Source organism: Aspergillus piperis (genome assembly GCF_003184755.1).
Source record: "Aspergillus piperis CBS 112811 unplaced genomic scaffold BO85scaffold_11, whole genome shotgun sequence".
Taxonomy (NCBI): domain Eukaryota; kingdom Fungi; phylum Ascomycota; class Eurotiomycetes; order Eurotiales; family Aspergillaceae; genus Aspergillus; species Aspergillus piperis.
Genome location: NW_020291601.1, coordinates 425,555 through 451,575, shown reverse-complemented (window position 1 = coordinate 451,575; position 26,021 = coordinate 425,555). Strand labels below are relative to the sequence as shown.

Here is a 26,021-nt window from a genome sequence, read left to right as displayed (position 1 = left end):
CGGAATTCATTCTGCGCTCTAGCCGATGCTTCATGAGGCCACTGGGTCCAGCCTTTGCAGGTAGCCACCAAGAAACAAATCTCTCAACTTCTATCCCTGGGACCCTTTCATTCTTGGATTCCCACACATCGGCTCACTTCGATCGCGTCCTACAGGTTTCGCATGTCAGTGAAATGCCCACCCCTCACCCCTCATTCACTCCCCCGGAAATACGGGTGAAACTCACTCGTGTGGTCTCGGGTTTGACCAATTTGCTCTCATACACCAGATTCGGGTTGCCGGTCAGCTCAAATCTGGGAGTCGCATCCGCACCCATGAATGACCTGTATGATTTCTGTGGCAGGCCGGTTGTATCATACGCCTGGACCGGTCCCTTCTTGGCCGCTTCACGCTTCTGCTCCACTGTGCTGCGGACATACTCCAAATACGGCGGGTTGCCGGGGTAGAGCACGTTGTCCGCCACCACAACTGAAACCCCGGGCACGATCTTGCCGAGCTGCTCGCAGAGCTTCAAATCGGCGAGATATGCGGGCTTATAGTGGTCGATCAGCATCACTTCCACCTGCTTGACTTTGCCGCTCGAGAAAAGCTTGTCGAGACACAAATCGCTTCGGCCAACGAGGATCGTAACAAAATCGCGCAAGCCCGCCAGTTCAAGCAGCATGTTCGCGATGGCCGCGAATTCGGGGTTCAGCTCTAGACTATAGTAGTGTCGTCCGCCGGCCCGGCGCACGGCATCTCCGAACAGAATGGCCGAATAACCAACATAACCACCAAGCTCGATCATCACTTCGGGCTTCTTTTCCTCGATGATGTCGACGATGAACTTGCCCTTGGCCCGACCAATGTTCATGAAGTGGTACGTTTTCCCGAACTCTTCGATCAGATCCAGGATCTTGGCAGGGTTGCCCTGGATCTCGTCACGGTTCGGTTGGTCATAGATGAAGTGAAGCAACTTCAGCTCCCGACCTTCCTCACGCTATCAAAACAGTCAGTTATCCGATCATAGCGCATCTTGTCGAAGTCTATGGGACAAGCTTACGGAAGGTTCAACCGGAGGAGGGTTGGAAGGGGCTTCGGGGGTAGCACTATCACCCATGGTCGATAACAGGCGCTGCGTGAAAGGAGATAGAGATGGGGAGGATCTAGGGAGAGTAAAGGGAGAGCGTGAACACCGAAGCCATGTGTGAGGGACAGCAGGATATTTAAGAGCGCTGAAAGACGCGCGGACTAGTCGATTCGGCACCAACATAGACCGTTGTAGCTGATAAGGCGGATATGTCGCCATCCGGCGGGGGGCCACACCCATGATGATCGCATTATGAAATCCATGGAATGGTAAGAGCAAATAAGCGATGCTATCTCATCCCTAGTGGCGGACGCAAGGGTGCACGGCATCGCAAATCCCGGGTAGTCGGAGATGGTTACCACATCGGTCTCCAGATCGGTCCAGTAAGGTGTGGTCCCGGCTCCCCCGTTCATTCGTCACAGGACCTTCAGCTGCCATGCGATAAAGTTTCACCCCTCATCTGACTTATCGAGAAAGCAATTCAGCCCATCTCGGAGACTCCGTTGGTAAGGCCAGAAGGCCCATGTAGGTGCGGGCCATGTGTGGTGTGTGGGGGTTGCAGAATAGGAACAGGGAGACAATGCAAGTGCCACTTCAACAATACAAACGTGGAGGGCGTACCCCTGGTCGAGAAGGAGATGATACGACCCAGTTCCGTATAAAAGCAGTCCCGTGCTCAACCTTGAAGGTTAATCTCATTGAAAAGGGCATGGTTCCATAGAGCGCCCTTATTGAGGGCTGGTGGAAACAAAGCACTCGCTCTGAACCTGAAACCCGACCTGGTTCGAGACACGCCACGATCCACGTTTACATCTCCACCGTGGTCGGATCGCATTGAACTTGCTAGGCTGCTACTGACTGTGTGATATCAATCTAACTTTCTCCAGGCAGCTAAGCTCCACCATAGAATAGGTTCAAGGCTTGTTCATAGGGCAGTCGCCTTGTATACGAAGATGCCATGGTAAAGTGCTTGGAAAGAGCTCCGTACCGGATCTATCCCTTCGTCCGCATCCGCCGCCGGCCATGGAATCTCCGACGGACGATCGGAAATGTCACTGTGCAGTTACTGCATTGGGTAGGTTGCGAGCGGCTTTCAGCTGCTTTACTTCTTCCTTTTGATGCATCTGGGTACATGTTCCCTGATCCACTGAATGGCGTCCCGGGATTTGAAAGTAAGAACCAAGGAACACTTTCCCGGCAGTAGTAGTAGTAACCGAAGACTAGGTAGTTAGTAGCTAGCTACTTATTTGTAGATCTGCACTTCAGCTAGCTACTACCTAATTATTTTATCTATTCTGAGTGCCTCACGAGATCTAGTGCATTTCTCAAGTGCTTACTTTTCTGTCTGCATGCATGACACATACAATGACCTCAACGAACCAATAATGCAACTCTCCCTCACAATAGCATAACATGAAACGAAACCGAAACTGAAACACTAATGAGCAGCTGCATGCACCACACAAGCACATCCCGCCCAGCATTGAATTGGGTATCCATCTACCGATTCTTATCTACCTACTGCGTACTGGACAGTGGACACTTACATGGCAGGGCTAGCTATCCCGTAGCAAGGCAAGGAATGCCGCAACCGTAGCCAAGCAGCTACCCTACCTAACCTCGGCCGCGCCCATCCAATCAATCCCTACTTGCACTGCAACCCTACAACCGCATGCAAGTCTCAGACACCAACTTAGCCCAGCCCGAGGCAAAAGAAAAAAAAAAGTGAAATCCGCATATTGCTTTTTCTTTCCAATAGGCTCCATCCGCATCCCCCACTTTGCGATGTGGAAACCATAAGATAGACGGACAGCTGTTTAGCTAGTCAGTTAGTTAGCTAGCTGGCAGTCCCAGCCACCTCACTCCAGTTACTTACTTTGACACTCGGCATCAGCAGCAACCCAACACATCTCTCTCCTAATTACTACTAGTTACTAGTCTATCTATCTATCTATCTATCTATTCATCGCCGCCCGCCTCGCATCACAAATGCGTATCCTATGCTGACGTGGTCGCCTTGCAGCATTCCACACACACACACACAGAGAGACGCACATTACATTTGCATTCGCGCGACACATACAACGGAGTACATAATATAGGGAGAATTTCCCGCCCGTGGGTACTCCGCAGAGGGCCATCTTCATTTTCATTTCTCTTCTTCATTTTGGGATTCTTTTTTGGTGCTTTCGGGGTTATACTATACTATACAACAATAACCCCACTTACCTCTTAACTAATTAAACTAATCCCCCGAAACCTATCCATATACCCACTGGAGACAATAAAAAGAGTTAAATAAATATAAACCAAAATGACAGTCGGCCACCCTTTTCGCCTTCGCCGCGCCCTCACAACCAAATCCCGCTCCCTGCAAACTCCCCGATGCTCTCTCCTCCAACTGCAAGTCCTAGTGCACTTGTTCCGCGTCGCTATCTCCCTCGCTCTCCTCCCACTTGATAACACCATCCTCCTCGCTGCCTACGCAGCAGGCTACTTCCCCTTCTCTCTGACAGACAGCAACAAGACCGGTGCCCGCCGCCGCGCTGCCGCCCTCCGCGACAGCCAATTCAAGCCACGGACTGTCCTCGTCACAGGTATCGACACTCCGTATGGACTGGCCATCGCGCGCGGGTGGTATTACTCCGGCCATCGGGTGGTTGGGGCCGAAGTGGTGGGCGGGGATGACCAGTCGGGCGTGGCGTGCGGGGAGAGTATGTCCCGGGTACTGAGCGGGTACTATCGCATTACCACTGGTGTCCCTGGCGGTACTACGAAAGGCTACGCAGCGCAAATACTAGATGTGGTGATGAAAGAGAAGGTGGACGTGTGGATCCCATGCAGCGAGGAGACCGAAGGAGAAGAAGACGCCGTCGCGAAGGGCGTGGTTGAGGCACGGACGGGGTGTAAGTGCGTCACACTTGATCGGGGGATGGTGGATATACTCTCCCAATCCTCAACGGACCGGGAAGCGTTCCTGGCATTCCTGGTCGAGAAAGGGTTACCCGTTGTGGAGAGACACGAGGTGTTGTCTCGGGATGCGGTGCATAAGATCCTCCATCGGTCGCCGACCAAAGTGTGGAATATGCGGAGGGCGGATGATCGCGAGGTGATGTTGCCGAAACGGACTCTTAGTCTGACCTATTCCGAGGTCAGCGAGATTCGCATCTCCAGGGAGAGGCCGTGGATGTTGCAGCAGCAGACGAGATTGGGGGGGTTTTATGCCGAGATGGCGGTCGTTGCCGGGAAGGTCAAGGCAACGAAGATCTACCCTGCTGAGGATGGGGATGGTGGCTGGGGCCAGTCACCGATGGACCGCGGGCTCGCAACGGCGATTCAGGCGCTGATGGAGCGGTTTGCGAGCCAGATGGGTGCCCGGTTGACGGGGCATCTACGGTTGAAGGTGATGGTGGATGAGGAGGTGAGCGACAATTGTCTGCGGTATGTGATACTCATTGATAGCTGCTCGCATGGCGCGTCGGCGGTCAAGTACCTCATCCTTGAGGATGATTTGAAGTCCTTGGTGGATGGGTATCTGGAGGCATTGACGCCGCAGACAAATGGTGTCGCCGAGGGGGAGGGCAATGGCACGGCGAATGCTGCGACTGCGTCTGCTTCCTCAAAGCCCGATATCACTACGCCTCCGCGCCGACGATTCAGTCTGTTTCGCTCTGCGAAGAAAGCCAATGTGAAGGTATTTGGATCGCTGGGGAAACAGGTCGATCGTGCCCTTAACGAGGGCAGTAAGCTCCTGTTCTTCTGGAAGAACCAGAAGTTCTCCCAGCTGGATCCATTGCCTTGGTGGTGGCATGCTCATGTCTATCAGCCGTTGAGGGAGCTGGAGATGATTGTGAAGCCGAAGAGGGTGAAAAGGGCGTGATTACATATACTCCGTCATTGACCCTTTCATTCTCTTTCTTCTGATTATTAGTACTTTTTGTTCGTTGGTTTTTTTCCTTTGTTCCACTCAGCATTGACGGACGGAAGGACGGGAACCACAGGACAGGACAGGATAGGATGAGACACGATGTTACGATTACTTGGTTATATAAAGGATCATTGAGTGGCGCCTTGGGATATTAGTTTGTTATTGCACTTTTTATAATATTATGACTCTTTTCTTTGAATTTTATTCAAGTATACTCAATTGTAAGAAGTGATTTCTTTTTCTTACTTTTTTCCTTAAAATTCAAGAGATAGTTATAACCATGTGTTTAAGATTTTAATATTTTCTACTTGCAGTATAGTTTTTCCAGAGTTAAAATTCAATTATAGTCTCAGTATCATTCAGCCGCAAGATAATAACTAGTTAGTTATCCAGAAGTAGTATGGATGTCTTGTAACAAAAACAAAAATTATCTTTTCATAAATATAACTTTCAGAATACTACGAAGTCTAAGTTTTTGTACTCTGATTCTCTCTCTGGTGAGAAGCCTGCTGAGCTTTTCTTAGTACTGTACCCATATAAATATCCAGTGTAGAATAATTCGTACATATGAAGAGACCAGAAGATTTAAACTACGTAACAGACTACCAATCTTACTATGGTATTCCCTTCTACGAGTTTTCTGGTTGACTCGAATCTCCTTGAAATCATAACTAGGCGTGCTTCTGAGGCTTTTAAAAACTACCCTTCTGCGGCAATAAACATGACATTTGCGGCTGCACCCCTCGGCGCGACCTAAGTGAACCAGGGAGGCCTGGGGAACAGACGCAACGAGGGAATTACGCTCCTCCCAAGTACTTCTACGGCTATGTGTTTGGGACCATGGTGAGGATCTGGAAGGATACCGGGAAATTTTCATTCAGAGTCCATCTCTGGCGCAACGGCATCAAAACACGATACTGTAGTTGGCGCTTGATTTTATCTCTGTATGAATGTAACATGATATATCAGAGCAGTTTCAAGCAGCTACCCGCTCATACTGTCGTCTTCCAGCCGGCCGTCGTGTTGGGGGAGGTTCTGGGGAAGGCGACGGGCGACGTCGTGGGTGCCGTCTCGTATTTACCATTGCAAAACTGACAGGAAGCCCCGGAAGCATTGAGGGTGACACTATCTCACCGGTGGTAACAATGATCCTCAGGTTTGGATACGCTCGCGCCAATATCGAAAGCGCGCGTGTAATATCGTCATCCTTCTCATTCGGATCGGCCACGCAGAGGTCTAGGCGGTCGATGATGATCAGAACGGATTTCAGCACAGCTACAACCGAATTCAGGAGACGATAGAGGGCGTCGAATTTTGTTGCCCGTCGGAAAGTCCGGGCATTGAATATGCCTGGTCGAAAGACAGTCAGTTCTGGGTGATCGATCAATAACTGGGCGATCAACTGTCGGAGAAGCTGTGCTGGTGTCCATTTCACACCATTCGGTCGATCACACATGGCAATCATTATGTCCTGTCCTTGAGATCGGCACACACTGACTACATCGAGGGTAAACTCGGTGAGCCAGGATTGTCGCCCGTTGCTCTGCGATGATACCCAGAGAATTGAATTCTCCGAAGTGTCGCAATGCTCACGCCACTCTGCAAGGCAGGGCAAAATCCCATTCTGACTCCAGTGATCGCGCATGTCCGTGGAGAAACGTAGTGATTGCCAGAGTTGATGTTCGTGCTCGATGTCGCCAACGTCGTCGTGCCAGATGTCGATGAGGTCTGAGGCGTACCGCCGGCCTTGAACTGAAGTTTGAGAAATTTAGCATTCATGTTCAGGGGCACTAAGTTAAAGAGATAACGAGCTTACTACCGCGAGACATTTCAATTTGGAGGCGAAGATGGCGGATCTCTGGTGTCCATTTAGCTTTTTCACGTAACTTGAACCGACCCAGGTCATTTACCAGAATGTAAAACATCCAGGTTGCCTTTGATGTCCTTTTGCTCCGCCATATGCCCCAATTCACAAAGTGCCTTGAGTCGCGTGGTCGACTTCTTGATGTTGTCGAGGTACGTGGGAAAGTCATACTTGGTGCGCGGGAGTATAGCATCGGTTAATTGCTCTGTTCATGAATTAGTCGCCATCTATTCGCTCAGAAGCTTGCAACTCCATACTGAAGAAGCCAATAGCATAGTACTTGGCTAGCCTCCAAAGAAGGTCGACGGTATGTATGTAAAACTGGGACAAAGTTTCTTTCATCTCATCCGTTGGGAACATGTCGCCGTAGGCTTGCAGCGTAGGGATCTCGTCAGAGAGCGAGGTTATCAGGCCAAAAACCGATTCCTTCTTTTCTTTCCTGCTAGACACGCCCTATTATCACATGTCAGACACACCAACGACCTTTAACATCTAAGAACGAACCTTGAATACCATCCACAAACAGGCATATGGCACGGAGCATTCTGGGCTTTGAGGAACAAATATGTCCACAATAGGCTTGATTAACGTGGCAACTCTAATCACGTCGTCGGCGAAGCCCGAGACCTTGTGCCGCCATGCTGATTCGGATGTGTTCTTTTTATTGATTCTAAATCTCTCTTTTGCAATGAGGTCTTGCACCCACGAGGCATCATACCGTCCGGGCGGTTTGAGTCGGACCGGCATACTCTCGACAGTTTTCGACGACGCCACAAGATCACATTGGTCGTTCCACCATGGTTGAGAGCTTAATTGTTCATTGACCTCTTTGCACCTTTGCAGTGCATTGTCATATATCTGACTACACATGAATACGATCAGTGAGAGACGTTCAACCATTGTCATGCACTTGACCCACTCATCATTGCTTGATCCCGGCTGATACCAATGACTCCATTGTAATCTCTCCCCAGAACTGGGGTCACGGTTGTGGGTTTGGCCCTCGGTGGGAGGTTTATACTTCCAATCCATGCCTATAACTAATCTGCTGGAAAAAGGGACATAGCAGCTATCTCACGATATGGAGCTCTGGGAAGAGCTTTATCTCGAAACAATGTGTACTTCGGTACCTCGCCCGTGAGACAAAGGCCGATGATAAGAAGGAGAGATGCTGCAGGCCTCGAAATATCGACGTGGAGCGAGCGAAGAGAGAGCGCGTGGGGGGCCATGGCTTGCTCAGCCTCGTACCCCACCCCAGCCACGTCAACGAACATCAGCTGTGAAATTGATTGAGACTTAACACCTGGAGATATTGATTGTCACTCTGCCATACGGCAAAGGTCTCATCTACAAGTAGGGAGCCTCCGGTCAGGGGCCATAATGTCATTGCAAGAAAATCATGGACGTCTCCAGCGGGGCTTGAGCTCCAGTGTTACATCGCGATTCCGCATCGTCGAACCGGAGGAAATACGATTCCGGCGCCGTCTCCCTGGCGATTACGACAGCAATTTCTCCGATGAAGAGGAACAAATCAGCGAGAGAGGCAACATGAGCGAGGGGACCATTGCTGTTTCCTATGTCATCGGCTCTGACGGAACAAAAAGGGTAGAGATACATTCCAAGCCCCTCGTCGAGGCGCTCGGTCGAGCAACCAAGGATTCCACCCGCAGAGGACCCGCAGACTTCTTCACTGAGAGCGAGCCATTTCCCACTCTCTTCTACCATATAGAGGATATAAGGGAGGAGATTGCGAAGTCCGATGATGAAGATGCTTCGCTCGATCTTAAGGCTTTGGAACGGGTCGCAGCTGAAATGGCGCCATTGTGGCACAAGGCACGCGCCGAAACCTTTGAGTCAGGGTTTGTCAGCTACGATATGCTGTGGAAACTGTTCCAGACCGAAGAACCGGTTCTTCATGAGGATGAAATTGGCTGTCTATGGCAGTTCATCTTCATTGATATAACCTATCATAGCGCGCAGCGGCAGCGGCGCCGGCCCCCGAAAGAACAATGTGCGGCCTTCACTGTGTGGGGCCTGAAGTGGGACAATGTCGAGCAGCAGTTGAAGAAATTCTCATTTACAAGGTTCCAGAATTTGCCGGTCGCAAATCGATTACGTCGCTACCTCTTGTCCCACTCAGATATAGAGGCGAGCGCTCCGTTGATGAGATTAACAGATCCCTCGCGGAAAGAGGGCGACGCTGGTGGAAGCTCATCGAAGCGCGAACATCTTGCCTCGATTACAACGGACTTGCATTCTCGCTTGGTGGTGAGAGGGATAACGTATACAACCCCCAAAAGCGGACGAGGGTAGGTTCGCCGCAGTGAACTATAATTTATGTTGGGGTTCAAGGAGCTGAACTGTCGCCAGGTTGAGGGAAGGGTGATTATCGACGAAGATGCGAAGGAAGTGTTGCCCTACAAGTTTATGAGCCTTTTGCCCAAGAGGGATAACAATGAGTATATTGTTCCTTCAATCAAACAAAAGGAAGGAAATCAGCAGGACAGCTTACAGCCCACGGCTGAGTTGACCGATGAGCAGGCGAGATTATGCCCTGCTAGCATAGGTTGTCATAGTCTCTCTGATATGCAGCTCTATGCCGCTAGTGTTGAGCGGTTGACACCAGTAGCATGGGATGTGGGCGCTATGGATCACCTTGTGTTGGATGAAAAGAAGAAGGACATTTTAAAGGGCCTAGTCGGCCAACATTATAATAGCCAGGATCATGATATGAGAAGTGATATTATCGACGGGAAAGGAAAAAGTCTGATAATTCTGCTGCATGGGCCCCCAGGTGTTCGTTCTCCGATATCTACCTTCCCAACTATTCACCGGTTCATTCTGTTCTGCTAACTATGAGGTCCAGGTTGGCAAAACACTCACGGCCGAGTGCGTCTCAGAAGCTGTTAAAAGGCCACTCGTTTCACTTAGCATTGGCGATCTGGTATGGGAAGATAAGAGGCTTCAACAGCGCCTGCAGGTAGAGTTCAATCGAGCTAGAGACTGGAACGCCATTCTTCTGCTGGATGAAGCGGATGTTGTTCTCGAGGCGAGGTCTTTTGAGGACGTACGCCGGAATGGTATTGTAACTGGTAAGTTAGATTGATATTCACTTGGCTCTATCAGACTTAATTGACTATGCTGTACAGTATTTCTTCGACAGCTAGAATACTTCCAGGGTGTGTTATTCCTAACTTCAAATCGTGTTAGCACGATGGACGTAGCGTTTCAGTCCCGCATCCAAATTGGAATTTCCTTCAGGGAAATGACCCCCGCCACCCGCGCGCAGATCTGGGAACGACTGCTTTCCTTGAATGGCAGAGATAAAATGATTGGGCCAAGTGCAGTTGAAGATGTCAAGCATAGACTGGGAAAATTCCAGTTGAATGGCCGGCAAATACGAAACGTGCTGAATGTTGCGGATGGCCTTGCCTTCAACGAGTACGGGATACCCGGGAAGTTGAAGTATAGACATATACAGGAGGCCGTGGAAACTGCTGTGGAGTTCCAGAAGATGTTGGATGAGTCAAAGAAGAGAATGAAGAACGAACAGACCGTCTGGGCCATGTATCGCGGTGACAATGACTTCTCTATCTAGTCACGAGTCAATGCAGCGCTGATGTGACGATATATGCCTAGTTTGACCAGTGCCTGTTGTCACACCTGTACTTGTCTCAACAATACCGTGCAATTGTCTCTGGGTGCTGAAGTGGGACATTATCTGCCCTTGAATGGGCATTCAAAAGTGCTGTAGGCAAAGCCAGGGGGAGCAAATGTCGAACACGGCATGATGAAGTGACGGGAACTCACTCCTCTGCACCTGCTTCACTGCTGTAGATATGGAGAAATCATAGATATATGCCGAATTAGCGCATATAGAGCTGTTTCCATGAGAACAGTATCTTAGCATTATCATAAAACGGCTACTACTGCTGCTAGATTATGTGATTGGTCGTGCTTCTATGTATGAATTTGGGAAATTATCGGTTATGAAAAAGCAAAGTGTATCTGATTGTCTTGGTGGTTGTATACTTAGGGTTTGGGGTTCGTTGAGCGGCCATCGTTAAGTGGTGTGTGGGTTATTCGGCTTAGATGGAGTACTGGTATAGGCATGTCTGAGTTGAGGATAATACCCGTGGTCTGGTAGATAAGGAATGTAGTCTAAGGGAGACTGTTGAATAGGAATAGAAGGGTTATTAAATAGCCAGTATGTGCAGGAAAGATAGCTTCAAGCTAGGGATTCTATAGCCTTGTATGGGAAGCACGTGGAGTGGAGTGCGAAGACACGAGCATCTGTCTGGCAATGGATGTACGTCATTGTACATCAGTGTAGTAGGAATGTAAGACCATGTAATGCTGGTTAGGCTGAGCTCTTTTTTATCTTAATACTAATGTAGCGAGACTGAGTATGTCTTTACTATTTCCCTATTGACATGTGGTGGCCTTCCTCTTATAGAATTAACTTAATTAACTAAGTATATATACACTATATATATCTCATAATTAGGCCTTAGTGTCTATTAAGAGTTTGAAGTCACCTAAATCGCATTGTCTATCGCTCGGAACGCTTCATTAGAGCAGACTGCGTTATCACTGATACTATCTGGATCATACTTTTCTATTATAGATCTTTCGTCTGCCACTGTTTGCCAACAGAATTGGGCCAGACGAATGCGATCGTGATAATCGCAGACATGATTTTGTAGAATGAGTGCCATGCCAGCACATTATATCCTCTTTCAACTCCTAATAAAGCTGCCTGAACTGCTCCCATGACCTCCAGGTGAGCTGGTTGACTGGCATTCGTCAGCCTTGGAAGGCTCCCCGCAGGTTTTCCGATTGGTCGACAGAAACTTTATATGGAGGGCCTTTCGGAACAGGTACGGTACCAGCGAGGAATGTAAGCAACCGAGCTTCTTCCTCAACTCTCCTTGAGATGTCGACCAGACAACGGTATTCCGTAGAAGCCGGGAGCTGTGAGCCCAACATGGTGGATGTCAATATAGATAGTAAGTGTATGGAGAAGTGTATGTCAGGTGCTGCTATTTCTGGCGGCCAGTTCAGCCTAGGCTATAATTAGTCAAGCGGTAAGATCGGCATCGCAAGTTACGGTACCGTACCAAAGACTGAAGCTGAAGAGATGCTGCGCAATTCGCTTCAGCCACAATCATCTCATCTCATTGACATTCATCTGTCCACTTTCTTGCCCCTTTCTCTTTCATCTCTCTCAATCTCTCCTCGTTCAAATAACGTGATTGAACGAAACTCATTTCGCTGCTATTGTTGTTGCGCTGCGGGTTCGCCAACGCTACCATTTGAAACCGCCCACTTTAGCGTCCGCGCGGCATTGATCGGGTTGCCCCGTTCACCTGGTCTTGGGTTTTTCGATCGCTATCGGCATAAACAATCCATTCCACCCCATCTCACGCCCCTCCACAACGCCTTTTGAGACGACTGCCTCGACATACAGCGCATCAAAAAGTATCCTCGATTTGATTCCTCACATAAAAGTCCGATCGCTCTATCCTCTCTTTCGCTTCCGTACAAGGAAGCGCCCTTTGTCGTCAGGCACCGCTCCCCGTCTTCCGTCTTTCTCCTCTTCCTCCTCCCACAATGAGAATCGCACGGCCGTCTTTCAACCCCGGGAGGACGAAAAACCTCATCCATGGGTTCCAGGGGTTCATCATATTCCTGGCGTGGGCCCTGACCATCGCTGTTTTCACAAAGGGAGGTGGCATTGATGGGCGTTCCGCCTGGTACTTTGCTTTGGTACGTTGCGATAACTGAAATCCCACACCTCTGCCTGATGACATGTACTGATTCCCACTTATTCTAGTGCTGGTTCAGTATCCCCGGCCTGATCTACCTCGTGGCCGTGCCCATGTGGCCCCGCGCGCGACGCTTCGGTAACGTTTATGCCTTCGCAACCGTCGACTGCCTGTACGCTATTCTGTGGTTCTCTGCCTGGGTCTGTGTGGCTAGCTATGTGGCGGAAGGTAAGAGTAAGGGAAGTTCGGACTCAAGTTCGGACTCTAGCTCCAGCTCCAGCAGTAGCTCGAGTTCGTCGAGCAGAAGGGATACTAGCAGCAGCTCCAGCAGCAGCAAAAGCGGATGCGATAACTGGGCCTACGGAAGCGCCAGTAAATGCAAAGTCAGCACAGCTACTGTGATTCTGGGGGTGGTTGTCTTGTGAGTATACCCATCGCATCTCCGTTATCTGTGCTGACAATATAATAGCCTGCTTTTCTGCGTCACTGCTTTCATGTCCTTCCGCAATGTCTCGCATTTCCGCCGCACCGGAACCTTGCCCGACGCCGTCTCCGATCCCACCTTTGCCGCACAGACGAAGGCTGCCTTTTCCTCCAACCCCGCCCATGATTTCGAGGAGGAAGAAGACGACTTCCGCTCCCGTGCTGGTATCGGCTCCTCTGTCCGTGGCGACCGGGACGAGGACTACGCTCTGCTGCAGCAGAGCGAGGTGGACGAGTTTGGAAACTCGCATGCAGCACGCTCGGCGCTGTCGGGCACATACGACCCGACGGTCTCTGGTGGAAGCGTGCTCCACGACTACAACACCAGCTATGGCGGTGCGCACGGCCAACATTACGGAGGAGCATCCGAATTCGGATCCAGTGTAAGCGGCTATGGGCGCTGAGCGTGGCTAGCGGCGGTTTTCTGCGTTTATCTCTTCGAAATGACCATGGAGCGGTGTTTGTGGGCGCACTCGTGCTGTATTATCTTTCTGATTGACTTTTTGCGTGAAGTTTCAACTGCCCATTTCTGTCTGCTGCTTCCACTGGTGATGACTGTATGCTGTGATGGGACGGGACAAGTCCCTTACGTGTTCGCATCGGACCTTATGTCTGCATGGTTATTGATGATCTGGATGACACTGTTGGACTATGACATAGATAGCATTAAGTGTAAATGTATATGGCTACCCAATTCTCCCCTATAATTGCCTAGGCAGAGTTTAAAATCCATGCAGACTTGCTTTCCCACCTCTACTGCTGGATGATTGATTAATAGTCGAATCTTGACATTTTCTATATTTTGATGTCTATACCTGCAACTATCATTTACTACTCTGCCTGGACAGAGAACTAATCTCCGCACATGACACCCTTCTTTGTCCACAAGTACCCCACTCACAATATCCCCAATCAATCATCAAATTCTACAAGCCACAAAACCATCCGTTTAATCAAGAAACTAACTTCCCATAGATCCGCATCTCCTACAATGGACTGCATACAACTTGCTTGCTTTTAGTTTACCTTGATTGGCTGGTGTTTGGTTGCTGTGGATTCCCAACTGACGCTTTTCCTAGAAGGGCAAATATCAAGTGCCTACATAGATAGAAGTCCACTGTGTAGGAACATCCTCGTGCTTGGAGCGACGGTTTACAGCCATTCTAACATTTTGGATTGATATACTGGTGCGCAGTATGGAACTATTGCCAGTACTATAGTAGAGGGTGACCATAGAACTCCAATTGAATGCATCAGGTTCCGAGTCTAGCGCATACACATTGTCCCATAGAAGATAAATAGGCTTATAAATGCTCCGTTAGAACTAAGCCCGTGCAACTACCCAAGCAGTTACATAGAGAGACAAATACATATCTCATCAAAGTCACGAATGCGATAACGATGCAATCTGCAAAATAATTACCCGGTGACTGACCGCCACAGACCATTATGCCGGCAATTCTGCCACCGCCCGAGACTTATCGCAGGACTGGACAACTTGCGTCCAGCTTGCTTCTTCCTACAGTTCTGTCATCTCCCATACGCCTGTTCTTCAATCAATCAATCCAACAGGTCGTTCCCGCGTGTTCCCTAATAATACCTATATCTGAACGTGAGTCAATGAACCCTCCCAATATAATCGAAACCACTAACAACCGCCGCACAGACCATATTCTGGGTCACACCGAAATCTGAAACTACCTACACACGATATCTATCTAGTTAGCTAGATAGATAGTAGTATCTAGCTATACAAGATCTTCGCACAACCACAACACGATACCGACGATACTCACGACAAATAACTCTACACACACACACACACAGTCAAAAAGAAAAGGTTACACAAAATGGCCTCCGTCGACCTCTTCACCGAATACCCTCTCCACCTGGACCCAACCAGCAAATCCATCTCCCTCAACACCACCAACACCACCACGCTCCCCACTTCCCCCGCCACAATAACCACCGAACTCACACACCTCAACGCCCTGCACCGCTCGCTCATCTCCCTCGACCCGCCTAACATCCCCCCTCCCCCACTCCCCATCAACCCCAAGCGCAGCGCTCAAATCACCAAGCTCCGCGACAGCGCCAACACCGCATACCGCAAGTCGAACCACGCCGAGGCGGTCCGTCTCTACACATACGCTATCGACATGGCGCTGGGCCGGCCCGGCTGGGAACCTGTTACGCTGGCGAGGGACGAGTTGGCGGGGTTGTATGCGAATCGGGCGCAGGCGTGGATGAGCCAGCGCGCGTGGCCGGAGGGGTTGGTCGATGCGAGATGTAGTGTTGAGAGTAAGCCTGTGGCGAATGTGAAGGCTTGGTGGAGGGGTGGGAGGTGTTTGGTGGAGATGGGGAGGTGGGAGGAGGCCAAGGGGATGGTTGAGAAGGGGTTGGAGATTGAGGGGAGGGTTAGTGAGGGTGGGAAGGAGCTTTTGGGGTTGTTGAGTGAGGTGGAGGAGGGGTTGAAGAGGAGTGGTAGTGCTTGATTGATGGATGGATGAAGGATGAGTGAGTGGATGGATGGATGTGGATATGTGAGAGGAGGGAGATGTGAATCGAGCTGGGATTCGATTATCGGAGTACATTATTACTTCTTTTATTATCATATGGCTTAATGGCGTTATGGTTGTATGAATATCATCATGCATTGATTGCGTTCTCTCCCATCGTTACTTACCTACGTAATCCCCTAGTAAATCAAACGTAGTAGATAAATGAACACAGTATGAAAGCTATCCCAAAACAGCCTAGCAGTATACGTACATACAACTGGAAGACTGAAACCTAACTAATTGAGCATTTCCCAAAAAATAAAACATGAAACAGCGACGATCAACCAAAAGCAAATTACAAACAAAATATATACAAAAAGAATGAAAGGGTATAATATAATATGTATGTATGAATGAAAAAAGTATCTCCGATGCGGGGAATCGAACCCCGAGCTGCTGTGTGAGAGACAGCGATGTTAGCCATTACACCACATCGGACTTTGATGGAGATCTGTGGTTTGGAGCAAATTATATTGGACTGGAGGGGGGTTTGTGGTGTGGTTCGAGTGGGGACGGGTCCAGTTTGGTTGTTAGTTGGTGGTGTGGGGCACGCTGCAGGTGGGAGGTGAGGTGAGTGAGGTCAGTTGTCTTTTTGTGGTATTTATTCAACTGTGCTTGGGTATGTTTTACTAGTATCTGCTGTGTATAGGTAGGTTTCTATTATATGTGTTGATTGGATGTATGGTACTTCGTATGGAGTATGATGATCTTGATTTAAATGTATGCAGGTTCAGTAGTTCGGAATATATAGTATCTAGTAGTAGTAGTAGTCGTTTCAGTTTTTGCACATGAGTAAATCGTACCACCAGTAACGTAAAAAACAACTGATAGTACTAGTAGTGAATAGAAACATCAAATCTCTTCCACCATCAGTTGTTGCTTTTCGAGCTGTTGTAATAGGAAATGTGTAGGGGGCAAAGACATCCACCCACCCCATTAAAAACAGAAACTGCCTTTGCAAAGTAGGGTAGTGACACTCCCTAGTGGACCGATCCTAGCTTTGGGCTTTCCACACTATCTAAGCCATCTCTGAATCCAGTTCTCTTTCATCACGGGCCCATTATAGACCTTAAATCAAGGTAGTCAAGACACCTGGACAATCCCAGAGCCTCTTCGCATGTCTCCATGACTTGAAGGTCATTGGCGCCAGCGAGTGACGTGAGATGTTAAAATATCGTGTTGATGTCGATTGATTGAGCATTATGACGGACCCAGCTCCGTTGGCCTTATTCTATACTTGAGTTTTCAGGACTGAGCATGATGAGTATTGATTCGAGCATCTAGATCGTCAACAGCATCCGCTACAAACAATCAACCATCTGTCTTCATATGAAGGCGTAAAAGACTGTTTGCTGTGTCTGTCTTGTATTGATAGGCAGCTAACGTAATGCCCAGCATGAGGCACCGCAGAAGGATCTCCGCCAGCCGGTGACAGCAACCAGCTGCCAGCGAAAGTAGTCAACTGTTCCAACCTCTGCATGCGCTGATCGAGCACTGCTTTCTTGTCGCCCCTTGTGAACCGACGTGCTCGTCTCCAACAACCAGCGCAACGATGTCGGCCAGCGGGGGAGTTTCCCCTTACAATGGAATTACTCTGGCCAAACCCAGCCCGTCTGGAGAGAGTTTCGCACGACCACAGCGTAGCTCGCAGGCTGAGTACTCTGCGCAGGATTGTCTCCTCCATCGTATGACACTGCGTTGTTTTTATCTCGACTCGTGATTTAGCAAGTCGCTAAGTTCAACGTAACTGCTGGGTGCGTAGAAGTCAGATCTTTGAGTTCACTGACAGCTACCAGATAGATCGAAATTGAACCGGGTTGATTAATCTTCAATATGGCGCTTATCAGACCACATGTTTTGAACCATATGTACTTCCAAAGCTTTGGAATCTGTTTATCAGATGAGATCAGAGAGCAAGGCGTGACCATCGAGTGCCTGTGTATCGTAGCAGTCAGACATACTAGCTGTGCCAGGGCCGGGCTCCATAGAACCGGCGTATCCGGGTGGCGAGAGACAACGGAAGCACACAGGTGTACTGGCTGAATTGTCACCTATATTATTGGCTTTGTTGCTTTCTGCCATGCTGTTGAACCGCGGTTCATCTGCTGGTGTATAAGCTTTCCATACAGACTCATTTGGTCGATAGTAGGTACTGTTAAGAGCACCTACTGCTCGTTCTCAGAATTCGTATGATGGAAATAGTTTACACTGGAGTGCATGGCTGTTCTGATCGAGGGATGCTGGACTAGCATCTTATATATCTCCAGTCGCTGCTTCCATGTCGCCTTGTATATAAGCATAATCGGTGTACTGTAGTCATGGCCGAACAAGGAAAGTTCAGTCCCACGAATCTGAAGCACGATGACGAACTCAATGGTAGAAAGTCCAATAGTAAGACTAAAGGAGATGTTGCCCAACGGCGATGGTCTGTCCACCAACATGAGCAAGATCGGTACTGCATGCTGATGATTGTTGCCTGCCCGGTAGTATAGAAGGCGTTGCACCTGTCTCGCAGATTGCTATCCAGCTCGACTGAATGACCGAATGAAACGGATGATTCCATACATTGTACATAACCACGAGGACGTACAGCTGTTGTACGTCGAAGAGGATCAATACAGCCTTCTAAGGTCCTGTGACATTTCCTCGATGTGATCTGGAAGTCGCTGGCCTGACCGACTGCAGACGCCCGTGGTAGAAGACCTGACTGATCAGGTCGCCGAGCTGCCTTCCCATCCGATATTGAACATTCAAAATTCCCATAACAGTGCCGCTCTTATACAGACGCCAGAACAAGAACGAGGTGGAGATTGCATGAAGAAAAAGTTTATGGGCATGGAAAAATCCACCCGACCCAGCTGGCGGGATTCGACTACGTATAGGCATGTTTCAATTGCCGGCATTAGTTCGCGGCTTGCTTGAACCATTCGAGGCTTGTCGATACTGTAACATCTCGAGTGGGCGCCGCTGAAAAGGCGATGGTATCTCCATATAGAGAATATTTGATGGCGCCGCGAAGTTGGGCTTCTTAGTGCTTGTTGATGCATACCTCCTCGCCTGGGAAATGCGTCCACCCAGTCAGGTCCTCTTCTTCAATGTTAACTTGATCGCGAAAAATGGGCAGCATGCTCAGCATTCTAAGAGTAGATAACTCCAACCGAACGATCGAGTTTTATTTGAGTTGACAGCCCCACTCATGAGAACATTGTGCCAGTAACCTCCACGCAACGATGATGGAAGGCTTTAGCCATCACTTTCTGCACCATAGTCTTCGTCAAAAGAACTTGTCTTGCATCGGGGGTTTAATTGTCGGCTTCAATTCTTGTTAGATATAGTGGGATATGTTTTGCGAGTAGGGTTTCTCGATTTCATGAAGCCTGAACAGCCCCATCACAGATGAGCACCTTTAGCTTACTCACGTTCCATTGGAACAGCTTTGGGCCCAGGAATATGGTATCTGTGATTCTATTCCCCATTTTCAGTGGCCGACGATAACTGTCCTATCAGGGAACATATGAGAACTATCCTGGCCCATCCTGGTCACTGAATGCTTTTGATTTGTTGCACTATTGGCCGGTCAAGATGGTCCGTGCGAATCTTGGTATGAAGAAAGCAGCAATTCTATATAATCTTCGAAGTCCCGTCTATCATTGAAAAAAATGATGTGACGGTATGAAGACATGACATTTGCGTTGATGTTCCTGTAAATGTGGGTCTTGATCATATTGATATTATGGGTATATAGAGCTGCTGCTCGAATTCTTTGGGGCAGAAGGTGACATGTACATAAGGAGAACCACGAAGAATGGAGAGTAGATGTCGGAATCGAGTTCGATGCTGGCAACAGCAATTTAGTGCCGATGCATCGAAGAAATGCTAATGCGTTGAACCTTCGAGATCGGGGCGATAGATCTCGAGATTGTGGTATTCCGGAAGCAGTACTCGCAAATGAACAGCATCCTGCTGGATGACTGGGGCCGACCATGCAGTGACAATGCTCGAACCCCCCAGACCGCGTATCTACCGGGAATCGATGCTGCGACTGTGCCTAGATATGCCGCACGAGGACGTGTTCCATCCAATTGGTTAGGAAGAAGAGCCCTTTAAGGCAGTGGCCCATGCCGGAAGAGTCGCTGGATGATAATGATTGCGAGACATGATGCAAGCCAATGAAAGGGATGAGTAGAAGAGACTCTGAGAGCAGAAAAAGCGAGCGAAAAATGATGGTTGATGAGAAGATAACAGGATGCACGAAGAGAAAGAAATGGCGGCTTCTTCAAGTACAGCCCAGCGAAACAAGTATGCTGAGATATACTCCGGGGTAAGAGAAACGGCTCGTAATATCTGACAATGTTCATCGGAGCTTCACAGTTCGGATGCTGTGAACATGATCGCTCCATGGGTTCTTGACACCTAGGTCAGTTCCATTGTGCCGGGATGCGGTAGTAAGACCACACGACACTAGTAGCGGGTTTGAAGCAGGAGATACTTTGTGTCCATAACACACCAAGTTATGGACCAGGTCGAAACATAGATCGGCTCTGCTGCGATTGTTTCCAAAGTGTAGGTAGGTGAGTCTTTAGCCCATTGCCCCATGATTTCCGGTATTACAATGAGGAATGTGTGGTTACCTCATGCCCTGTCTTTTCAGCCGACTTGCGATGGGTTTGTTTTGAGATGCAGTCTTTACTGAAAATAACGGTGCAGCATCACTGTCATTTATCGATGTTTTCTCATATAAATCCACTCTCCATCAACCACCCCATAGAATGGTGCTATGGTTGCAAGGTGAATGACGTCGTTGGTCCGTTGTTCGTAGCTAAGCTGGTGCTTCGATCAGTCTGAGCCAACTCTTTAGACCCAGTGCCCTTCAGCCAGACACCAAGGTACACCCGAACGAGTGAGTCGTGGCCATAGGATGGACGGACTGACTCACGTCTGGGCGATACGCATTGCTCAAGCAACTCATCTTGACAAAGTTCAAAGCTCAATCCCAACCGTATTTGTCTTGGGCACGCAGAAGTCAGCATACAAGCCAAAATTGCCCAGAGAGGTTTTTGTTCATGGCCTTGAAAATGGATCATGTCGGAATCTATGAGCTGGGTGAGAAAGTCTGTTTCGCGTCCACGCTACCATGCTCATCGACAGCCTCGGGGTAGTTGCAATGAGGCGATGGAGGTTCCGGTAGAAGCTCTGCATGAATTCACTGATCATTTCTCTCTACGGCTGCACGCAGAAGAGAGACTTGGTCTCTGGAGCCAACAACCGCCAGCAAAAAAAGACAAAGCGCACCCATGCGACATCAGAGTCATCGGTATTAGAAACCATTACTCCATATTGGGACGACCCTTCTTCGACGGATGAGACTTGGACATTCATCTCCGCACGCCACAAAGCAGCCCTAAGCTCAAAAAGTAAGAAGCATTGATAGTGCAACCTTGGCGAAAGACCAATACAGAGTTCTTCATCGTCAGAACTGAAGTATAGTAGGCGTCTAAGAGAAATGACGGACAGGGTTTCTGGTAGAGAAAAACCGAAAGGTTGCGTGCGTTCTTCCCTGACTTTTTGCCCTTGAGAGCCGTCTTGCCAGCATCACCAAGAGTAAGCCAAAACAACGGCTAATGCAGTTCGCTGCCTTGTTCGTGGCTTTTCCAAATCAGCAGCGCATTTGAAGCATAAGCTATGATGAAGCAGAAAGCCACGAGGAGGTCCGCCCAGAAAGACAAAGCAGTCGAAGAAGTTGATTCAGCGATGATATAAAGTCGCCGTACTCTGTATTATATCAGCAATTCCCAAGGTTCCAGGATGACGAGAGAACAGTCTGGTCGGAGTCGAAGACCACTGCTTCTGAGAAAATTTCTATTCAAAGCGTTCAGATAGGATATTGTGCCTCGGCGGTTCTTCGAGAAAGCACAAAATGAGTGTGAAATGCAGTGTATGTATAGAACAACAAGGTTCTGAATATATCTTCATCATTTTGTGAAGAAATCTGGTTCTTGAACGGCGTAGTATATAAACTCCTAGTACAGGTTGTTCGACCGGTAATCGCGCACCGTATGTGCTGTGTTGACAAGCAAAGCAGTAAGTCCTATATAGACAAGACGTAGAATGGCCGGACGAAAAGGTAAGGCGTTCTCAATATGAGCTTCTTCATGTTGAGTATTCATTGCGTCGATTCGATATGAACGTCACATGACTTTGAAGGTTGGTGTGTAGCTAGTGTTTGTATATCAGCCCATGTAATTTTCTCGTCAGATCATGAGTACCGAGGTGCTTAGCATACCATAAATGCGACGACACCGTACGAGCTGGAACTTCAGGCGTATGCAAAGCCCTGTGTTCTCTCTCCTATAGGCCACCAATAAGGAAGGAAGTCTCTATCGTTCCTTTGCTGATAAGAAAAGTCAACATAATCAATAAGAGTATAGCTAAGATGAACCACCAGATGACTGAGAAAGACCTCATAAGCCTTGGCTTATTGTAGTGCTGCAGCAAACGCTACATGGGGTCAGACACCAGCTGACGTTCATACCGTTATACAAGCGTAGTACGCAGTGCAAATGACAATGCCACCGTCGAAAGCATCATGTTTGTCGGGTGCTTTGCCCCTAGTTCAGCCTTGGAATTGTAATAGCCGATAAAAATTGTATCAAACATCCCGATCCTTTTCGCAAGAGGCATTCTTCATCATATGTCATCAACCTCAGGTTTGATCTCGGGGAGCTTAGCGAATTGGAGGTCATCGTTCTATAGTGATATCTCCATGAACTTTGCCCGAGGAACTGGTAACCTCTCATGGCGCATTTTGAACAAATCCTTCTTCTTAAAGCTGCTTGGAATATGTGCGAAGACCGAACGTGTGCAATTGCATAACGTGTAATTGGACCAGAACGAGTATAATGTCCTGAAATTCCCCAGGGAGTAAACGTCCAACCAGGACAAAGACTCTCAAGCGCTGCTCACCAGCCAGCTAACAGCCATATGAGACCGCGATTTATGCAGTATGCAATGACCGAAGAAGGACATAAAGATGCCATATATGCTTTCAATTGCAAGGGGGAGTTCAAGTCTGCGGTAGCTTCAATTTTCCCTTAATGTTGTTAATGTTGGAGGACATTGCAAGGTCTTTTCGAGATCCTCCCACAATCTTGCTTGGCAGTCTGTTTGCCCCGTGAGGATGATGTGAACCACCCCAGTCACGTTGAACTCTTGAAGAAAGTGTACTTTTCTCAACAGGATCACTTGGCAGCATTGAAGCCTGGGCAGCCTCATCGAACATCCTCATGGACGCATGGTATACTGGGTCAATCGCAGTTGAGATCAACAAAGTATAAGACCGAAGTCGTTGTTTCACCACGCTTTTTCGGAAACGTTTGTTTGACGGGTTTCAAGATCAATTTTTGAAATCGGGCAACACAGAGCACTTTGAACCGCTGGATCTTCCCAAGTCCAGGTTTTGGCCACGCTGATTATAGCTCCATAACATCTTGCTCAATCAATCAGATAAGCAATGATAATATGGGGAGATGAATGTATTCGAACGGTTTCCCGGAAATAGGATATATAATCGCCAACACACCATCCATGGTCGTTAGCGACTACCCACACACCTGAGCAAAAGCGGGTCGCCGTGAAGACCAGCCGACGCAAGACTTGTTACTGCGAGTGTATTGAAATCCACAAAATATTTTGTTCAATGATGGACTAAGTGTTTGCTCAGCGATTAGCAATGGTTTGGGGTATAACATCGGCAAGCCCGGATCTGACGACACTATCTCTGAAGCATCATGACGCGCAAGACAGAAAGGCCTAAAGGCCACACAGCCTGCATTGCGTCGATGCCCCAGCCGGAAGTTTGTTGCCATTAAGAGCTGTGTCCACCAGTAGCAGCTTTCGTAGGCTGCGTAGGTCGACAAGGACAAGTATTATATGAAGTCTCTCCACTCGCTCATGACCCAGCTGGCCCATGACTGCCAGTAGCTGGTCATGATACTTCTGGAGTAATGGCGGAAGTCGTGGATATGATAACGAGTCTTACTAGCGTAGGCAGATTGATGAAGTAGGTTGTGATTGTCATAGTCTCGACATTCCGATCGCCTATGCCTGTCGGAACTTTCCTCCGCAAGACCGGAAGCATTCTAGCTATTCTTATCTGGCGTCACGAGGAAATGGGATCCATCCATCTCCATCTGTATTCTGTATGACCGGTTGCATCTGGCCAGCTTCGCTTTCATCTGCTGGTCAGGACTGACATCATATTCTCGACTCCTCAAATACGACTTTGCATGTAGCAGTATCAACTGTTAACGAACTGTTTGGCGGACAGACATAATATATATGAATGACTCCCATCAGCGATACATAGCGGTGCATTCTGGTGATCTCTTCACATCCAAGAAACATTTCCAGCTGTATAGACTTTCGGGTGTGGTGCCTCTTGTGTGTTGCTGGAAAATCTCCAGGCATCGAATGCCTATGATTGTGGTCTTCAGCGTCAAACTTTGATCGATGTCATCTGACGATTCTTCAAGATTGCATATCCCCGCATACTTGAACGTGAATTATAAAATGTCTGTCTTCTTGTCCGCCACATGGAAAGCGAGAATCTGCTCCCACGTCTGATTGCTCCTTCGGTGATGAACGGGACGTCTTGGAGAAATGCGTCTCCGCGTTGTCGCTGCGTGTATTAGATCCAAGAATTATAATTTTGCGCAGCTTGGTGGAAAGTTCGTAAAACAATATCTCAGTTGATCAACGCGAGGTTCCCTGACAAGCGTAGCATGAGGGAGCTTCAACCAGAGATATATTAGTCGAGGAAAAGCAGCAGTGAGGACGAGCTTCGATGGTCGTAATCAATGTGCGATTCACGAAGCCAGCAGTATTGTTTGAAGTCAGACGAACAAGGATATAAAAGCAGACGGCATAGAGAAAACGCTGGCAGAGGAGCAGATAAAGCGCCCGTTCGCAGTAGGCAGCGCACTGTTCTGTACCTTTCTTGTCGGACGAGTGAAAGCAGCTCCATTGAGTTGCTTGGCCGAACCAGCTTCTAAGTATTATATTGCTGTATATTTGCGTTCCTTCGTTCGCCCGCAGATGTAGGCATCGAAAGACGCCGTCTCAGGGAGATCATATACTCCCCCACCAGCCTGAATGCGTCAAGGCCAGACGCCGTCCAGATCAAGATGCAGTATGCACTGGAGAGGATGACGTGGACGATTGAGACGAAGGATATGGCAGGTTGAACACAAATCTCCTGTCTCGGATATGGCTGTTGGCACAAGAACTAGTAATATTGGGATGAGAAGATTTCAGTGTTGTTGGTTGGATGAGCTGCGCAACGTCTTGCCTTGGATGAACGCAGGCCTGACTGTTCTTGGACCTGGAGCATCTCTGTTCATACCTGAAATAGCGTGCGGTGTGTAACCTGACTCGTTTCTGATCTTTCTAGCGTCGCTTGTCTTGACTTGGCGTTAATCTCTCAACTTGGCACTGTTATTGTCCTCGGTGTTTCGTCTCTCGAAGTGTCTCTTAGACATCATCGAGATCCAACTGAGTGGATACAACGTCACTCGCCAACTTGGACCGAATCTCTCTCATCATTATCTGTAGCATCATTGGGTACAGATCGACGCGCGTAAGCCCAACTTGATTAGGGGACATCCAACTGAAGTGTGGCATCTCCAGACTCGTGGCTCTTGAGTTGGATTGGAAGTCACGACGCAGGATTGGGTATCGTCCTGACTATCAAAAGAACAAGAAACACAATAAAACACGAGATAGAACCACCGATTGAAGGAGCGCGCATATCGAAACCAACCGGAATGTTGAGCCCCACCCATTCTTGCTCACGCCAGGATGTGCTCCTGCAGATATCTACCGCTATGTCAGCGGTAGTTGATTCATTGATGTTGAAGAAAGCTTCATTTGATTTGGCAAACGTACTTCATAGTACCCCTGTGCCTTGGAACCAGAACCAGATACCAGTTCCTCCACAGAGTATCGTGATAGTCCGTGTCTGTTTCGGCAACAACTAGCCTTGTACGACAACAAGCTCTTCGGGAATGGCTTTTCTTTCTGGTCGTAACCAGAAACATTTCGGCGCATTCTGACGGTATGTACAGTCCCGTATATCCATGATGGCTTTGATGACATTAGACGTTGGGCGGGGAGGTTTCTCAAAGATACATTTCTCAAGTCATGAGGCGATAATGACATAGTTGGATCTTATGCTTTTCCAAACAAAGAACGAGTGACACAGGCTTATTTGAAGAGGCCTATGGGAAACGATGTATGCCCCGAGGATGTATCCAGCATCATGGACTGAAGCCTTCCAGAATCCATTGCCCTT

General features: G+C 48.5%; 10 protein-coding genes and 1 non-coding gene across 11 annotated transcripts; 7 read left to right on the top strand and 4 right to left on the bottom strand.

The window, feature by feature from the left end:
- Window positions 1-184: 184 nt before the first annotated feature.
- BO85DRAFT_373903 (O-methyltransferase) lies at window positions 185-1,099 on the bottom strand (the record flags this gene model as incomplete). The annotated part of the gene is made up of 2 exons (XM_025656104.1): window positions 185-979; window positions 1,043-1,099. The coding sequence occupies 2 exons, from the start codon at window positions 1,097-1,099 to the stop codon at window positions 185-187; spliced, it is 852 nt and encodes a 283-aa protein (XP_025514680.1).
- Window positions 1,100-1,959: 860 nt separating this feature from the next.
- On the top strand, window positions 1,960-2,329 carry BO85DRAFT_40550 (uncharacterized protein). The gene has a single exon (XM_025657301.1). It carries the CDS (start codon window positions 2,028-2,030, stop codon window positions 2,271-2,273), a length of 246 nt encoding a protein of 81 aa, XP_025514679.1. The 5' UTR covers window positions 1,960-2,027; the 3' UTR covers window positions 2,274-2,329.
- Window positions 2,330-3,383: 1,054 nt separating this feature from the next.
- BO85DRAFT_439269 (uncharacterized protein) lies at window positions 3,384-4,949 on the top strand (the record flags this gene model as incomplete). Its single annotated transcript, XM_025658706.1, has 1 exon — window positions 3,384-4,949. One exon carries the CDS (start codon window positions 3,384-3,386, stop codon window positions 4,947-4,949), a length of 1,566 nt encoding a protein of 521 aa, XP_025514678.1.
- Window positions 4,950-5,973: 1,024 nt separating this feature from the next.
- BO85DRAFT_520862 (uncharacterized protein) lies at window positions 5,974-8,303 on the bottom strand (the record flags this gene model as incomplete). Its single annotated transcript, XM_025665172.1, has 6 exons — window positions 7,781-8,303; window positions 7,366-7,723; window positions 7,119-7,314; window positions 6,908-7,066; window positions 6,814-6,855; window positions 5,974-6,749 (listed from the first exon to the last, which is right to left on the bottom strand). Exons 1-6 carry the CDS (start codon window positions 7,891-7,893, stop codon window positions 5,974-5,976), a joined length of 1,644 nt encoding a protein of 547 aa, XP_025514677.1. The 5' UTR covers window positions 7,894-8,303.
- BO85DRAFT_40494 (uncharacterized protein) lies at window positions 8,068-9,624 on the top strand. The gene has a single exon (XM_025657288.1). It carries the CDS (start codon window positions 8,242-8,244, stop codon window positions 9,172-9,174), a length of 933 nt encoding a protein of 310 aa, XP_025514676.1. The 5' UTR covers window positions 8,068-8,241; the 3' UTR covers window positions 9,175-9,624.
- On the top strand, window positions 8,893-10,530 carry BO85DRAFT_40507 (P-loop containing nucleoside triphosphate hydrolase protein). Its single transcript, XM_025657290.1, has 3 exons — window positions 8,893-9,657; window positions 9,728-9,953; window positions 10,011-10,530. The coding sequence occupies exons 1-3, from the start codon at window positions 9,199-9,201 to the stop codon at window positions 10,457-10,459; spliced, it is 1,134 nt and encodes a 377-aa protein (XP_025514675.1). The 5' UTR covers window positions 8,893-9,198; the 3' UTR covers window positions 10,460-10,530.
- A 1,260-nt stretch (window positions 10,531-11,790) lies between these two features.
- Window positions 11,791-12,392, top strand: BO85DRAFT_40470 (uncharacterized protein). The gene has a single exon (XM_025657281.1). The coding sequence runs from the start codon at window positions 12,002-12,004 to the stop codon at window positions 12,308-12,310; it is 309 nt and encodes a 102-aa protein (XP_025514674.1). The 5' UTR covers window positions 11,791-12,001; the 3' UTR covers window positions 12,311-12,392.
- BO85DRAFT_422635 (uncharacterized protein) lies at window positions 12,050-13,861 on the top strand. The gene is made up of 3 exons (XM_025657978.1): window positions 12,050-12,630; window positions 12,698-13,050; window positions 13,099-13,861. Exons 1-3 carry the CDS (start codon window positions 12,475-12,477, stop codon window positions 13,514-13,516), a joined length of 927 nt encoding a protein of 308 aa, XP_025514673.1. The 5' UTR covers window positions 12,050-12,474; the 3' UTR covers window positions 13,517-13,861.
- Window positions 13,862-14,646: 785 nt separating this feature from the next.
- BO85DRAFT_450135 (uncharacterized protein) lies at window positions 14,647-15,787 on the top strand. Its single transcript, XM_025660307.1, has 2 exons — window positions 14,647-14,724; window positions 14,779-15,787. Exon 2 carries the CDS (start codon window positions 14,963-14,965, stop codon window positions 15,605-15,607), a length of 645 nt encoding a protein of 214 aa, XP_025514672.1. The 5' UTR covers window positions 14,647-14,724; window positions 14,779-14,962; the 3' UTR covers window positions 15,608-15,787.
- A 252-nt stretch (window positions 15,788-16,039) lies between these two features.
- Window positions 16,040-16,111, bottom strand: BO85DRAFT_t166. The gene has a single exon. It is a non-coding gene; the product is annotated as a tRNA-Glu (tRNA).
- Window positions 16,112-19,699: 3,588 nt separating this feature from the next.
- BO85DRAFT_40444 (uncharacterized protein) lies at window positions 19,700-20,168 on the bottom strand. Its single transcript, XM_025657270.1, has one exon. The coding sequence runs from the start codon at window positions 20,071-20,073 to the stop codon at window positions 19,777-19,779; it is 297 nt and encodes a 98-aa protein (XP_025514671.1). The 5' UTR covers window positions 20,074-20,168; the 3' UTR covers window positions 19,700-19,776.
- Window positions 20,169-26,021: the final 5,853 nt, after the last annotated feature.

Coding starts and splice junctions, on each gene's coding strand:
- BO85DRAFT_40494 (XM_025657288.1), top strand. CDS start 8,242: ATGTCATTGCAAGAAAATCATGGACGTCTCCAGCGGGGCTTGAGCTCC.
- BO85DRAFT_40550 (XM_025657301.1), top strand. CDS start 2,028: ATGGTAAAGTGCTTGGAAAGAGCTCCGTACCGGATCTATCCCTTCGTC.
- BO85DRAFT_450135 (XM_025660307.1), top strand. CDS start 14,963: ATGGCCTCCGTCGACCTCTTCACCGAATACCCTCTCCACCTGGACCCA.
- BO85DRAFT_40444 (XM_025657270.1), bottom strand. CDS start 20,073: ATGGAGCGATCATGTTCACAGCATCCGAACTGTGAAGCTCCGATGAAC.
- BO85DRAFT_40507 (XM_025657290.1), top strand. CDS start 9,199: ATGTTGGGGTTCAAGGAGCTGAACTGTCGCCAGGTTGAGGGAAGGGTG. Junction 9,658..9,727: donor TGCTGCATGGGCCCCCAGGT/GTTCGTTCTCCG, acceptor TATGAGGTCCAG/GTTGGCAAAACACTCACGGC. Junction 9,954..10,010: donor CCGGAATGGTATTGTAACTG/GTAAGTTAGATT, acceptor TATGCTGTACAG/TATTTCTTCGACAGCTAGAA.
- BO85DRAFT_40470 (XM_025657281.1), top strand. CDS start 12,002: ATGCTGCGCAATTCGCTTCAGCCACAATCATCTCATCTCATTGACATT.
- BO85DRAFT_422635 (XM_025657978.1), top strand. CDS start 12,475: ATGAGAATCGCACGGCCGTCTTTCAACCCCGGGAGGACGAAAAACCTC. Junction 12,631..12,697: donor CCGCCTGGTACTTTGCTTTG/GTACGTTGCGAT, acceptor CACTTATTCTAG/TGCTGGTTCAGTATCCCCGG. Junction 13,051..13,098: donor ATTCTGGGGGTGGTTGTCTT/GTGAGTATACCC, acceptor ACAATATAATAG/CCTGCTTTTCTGCGTCACTG.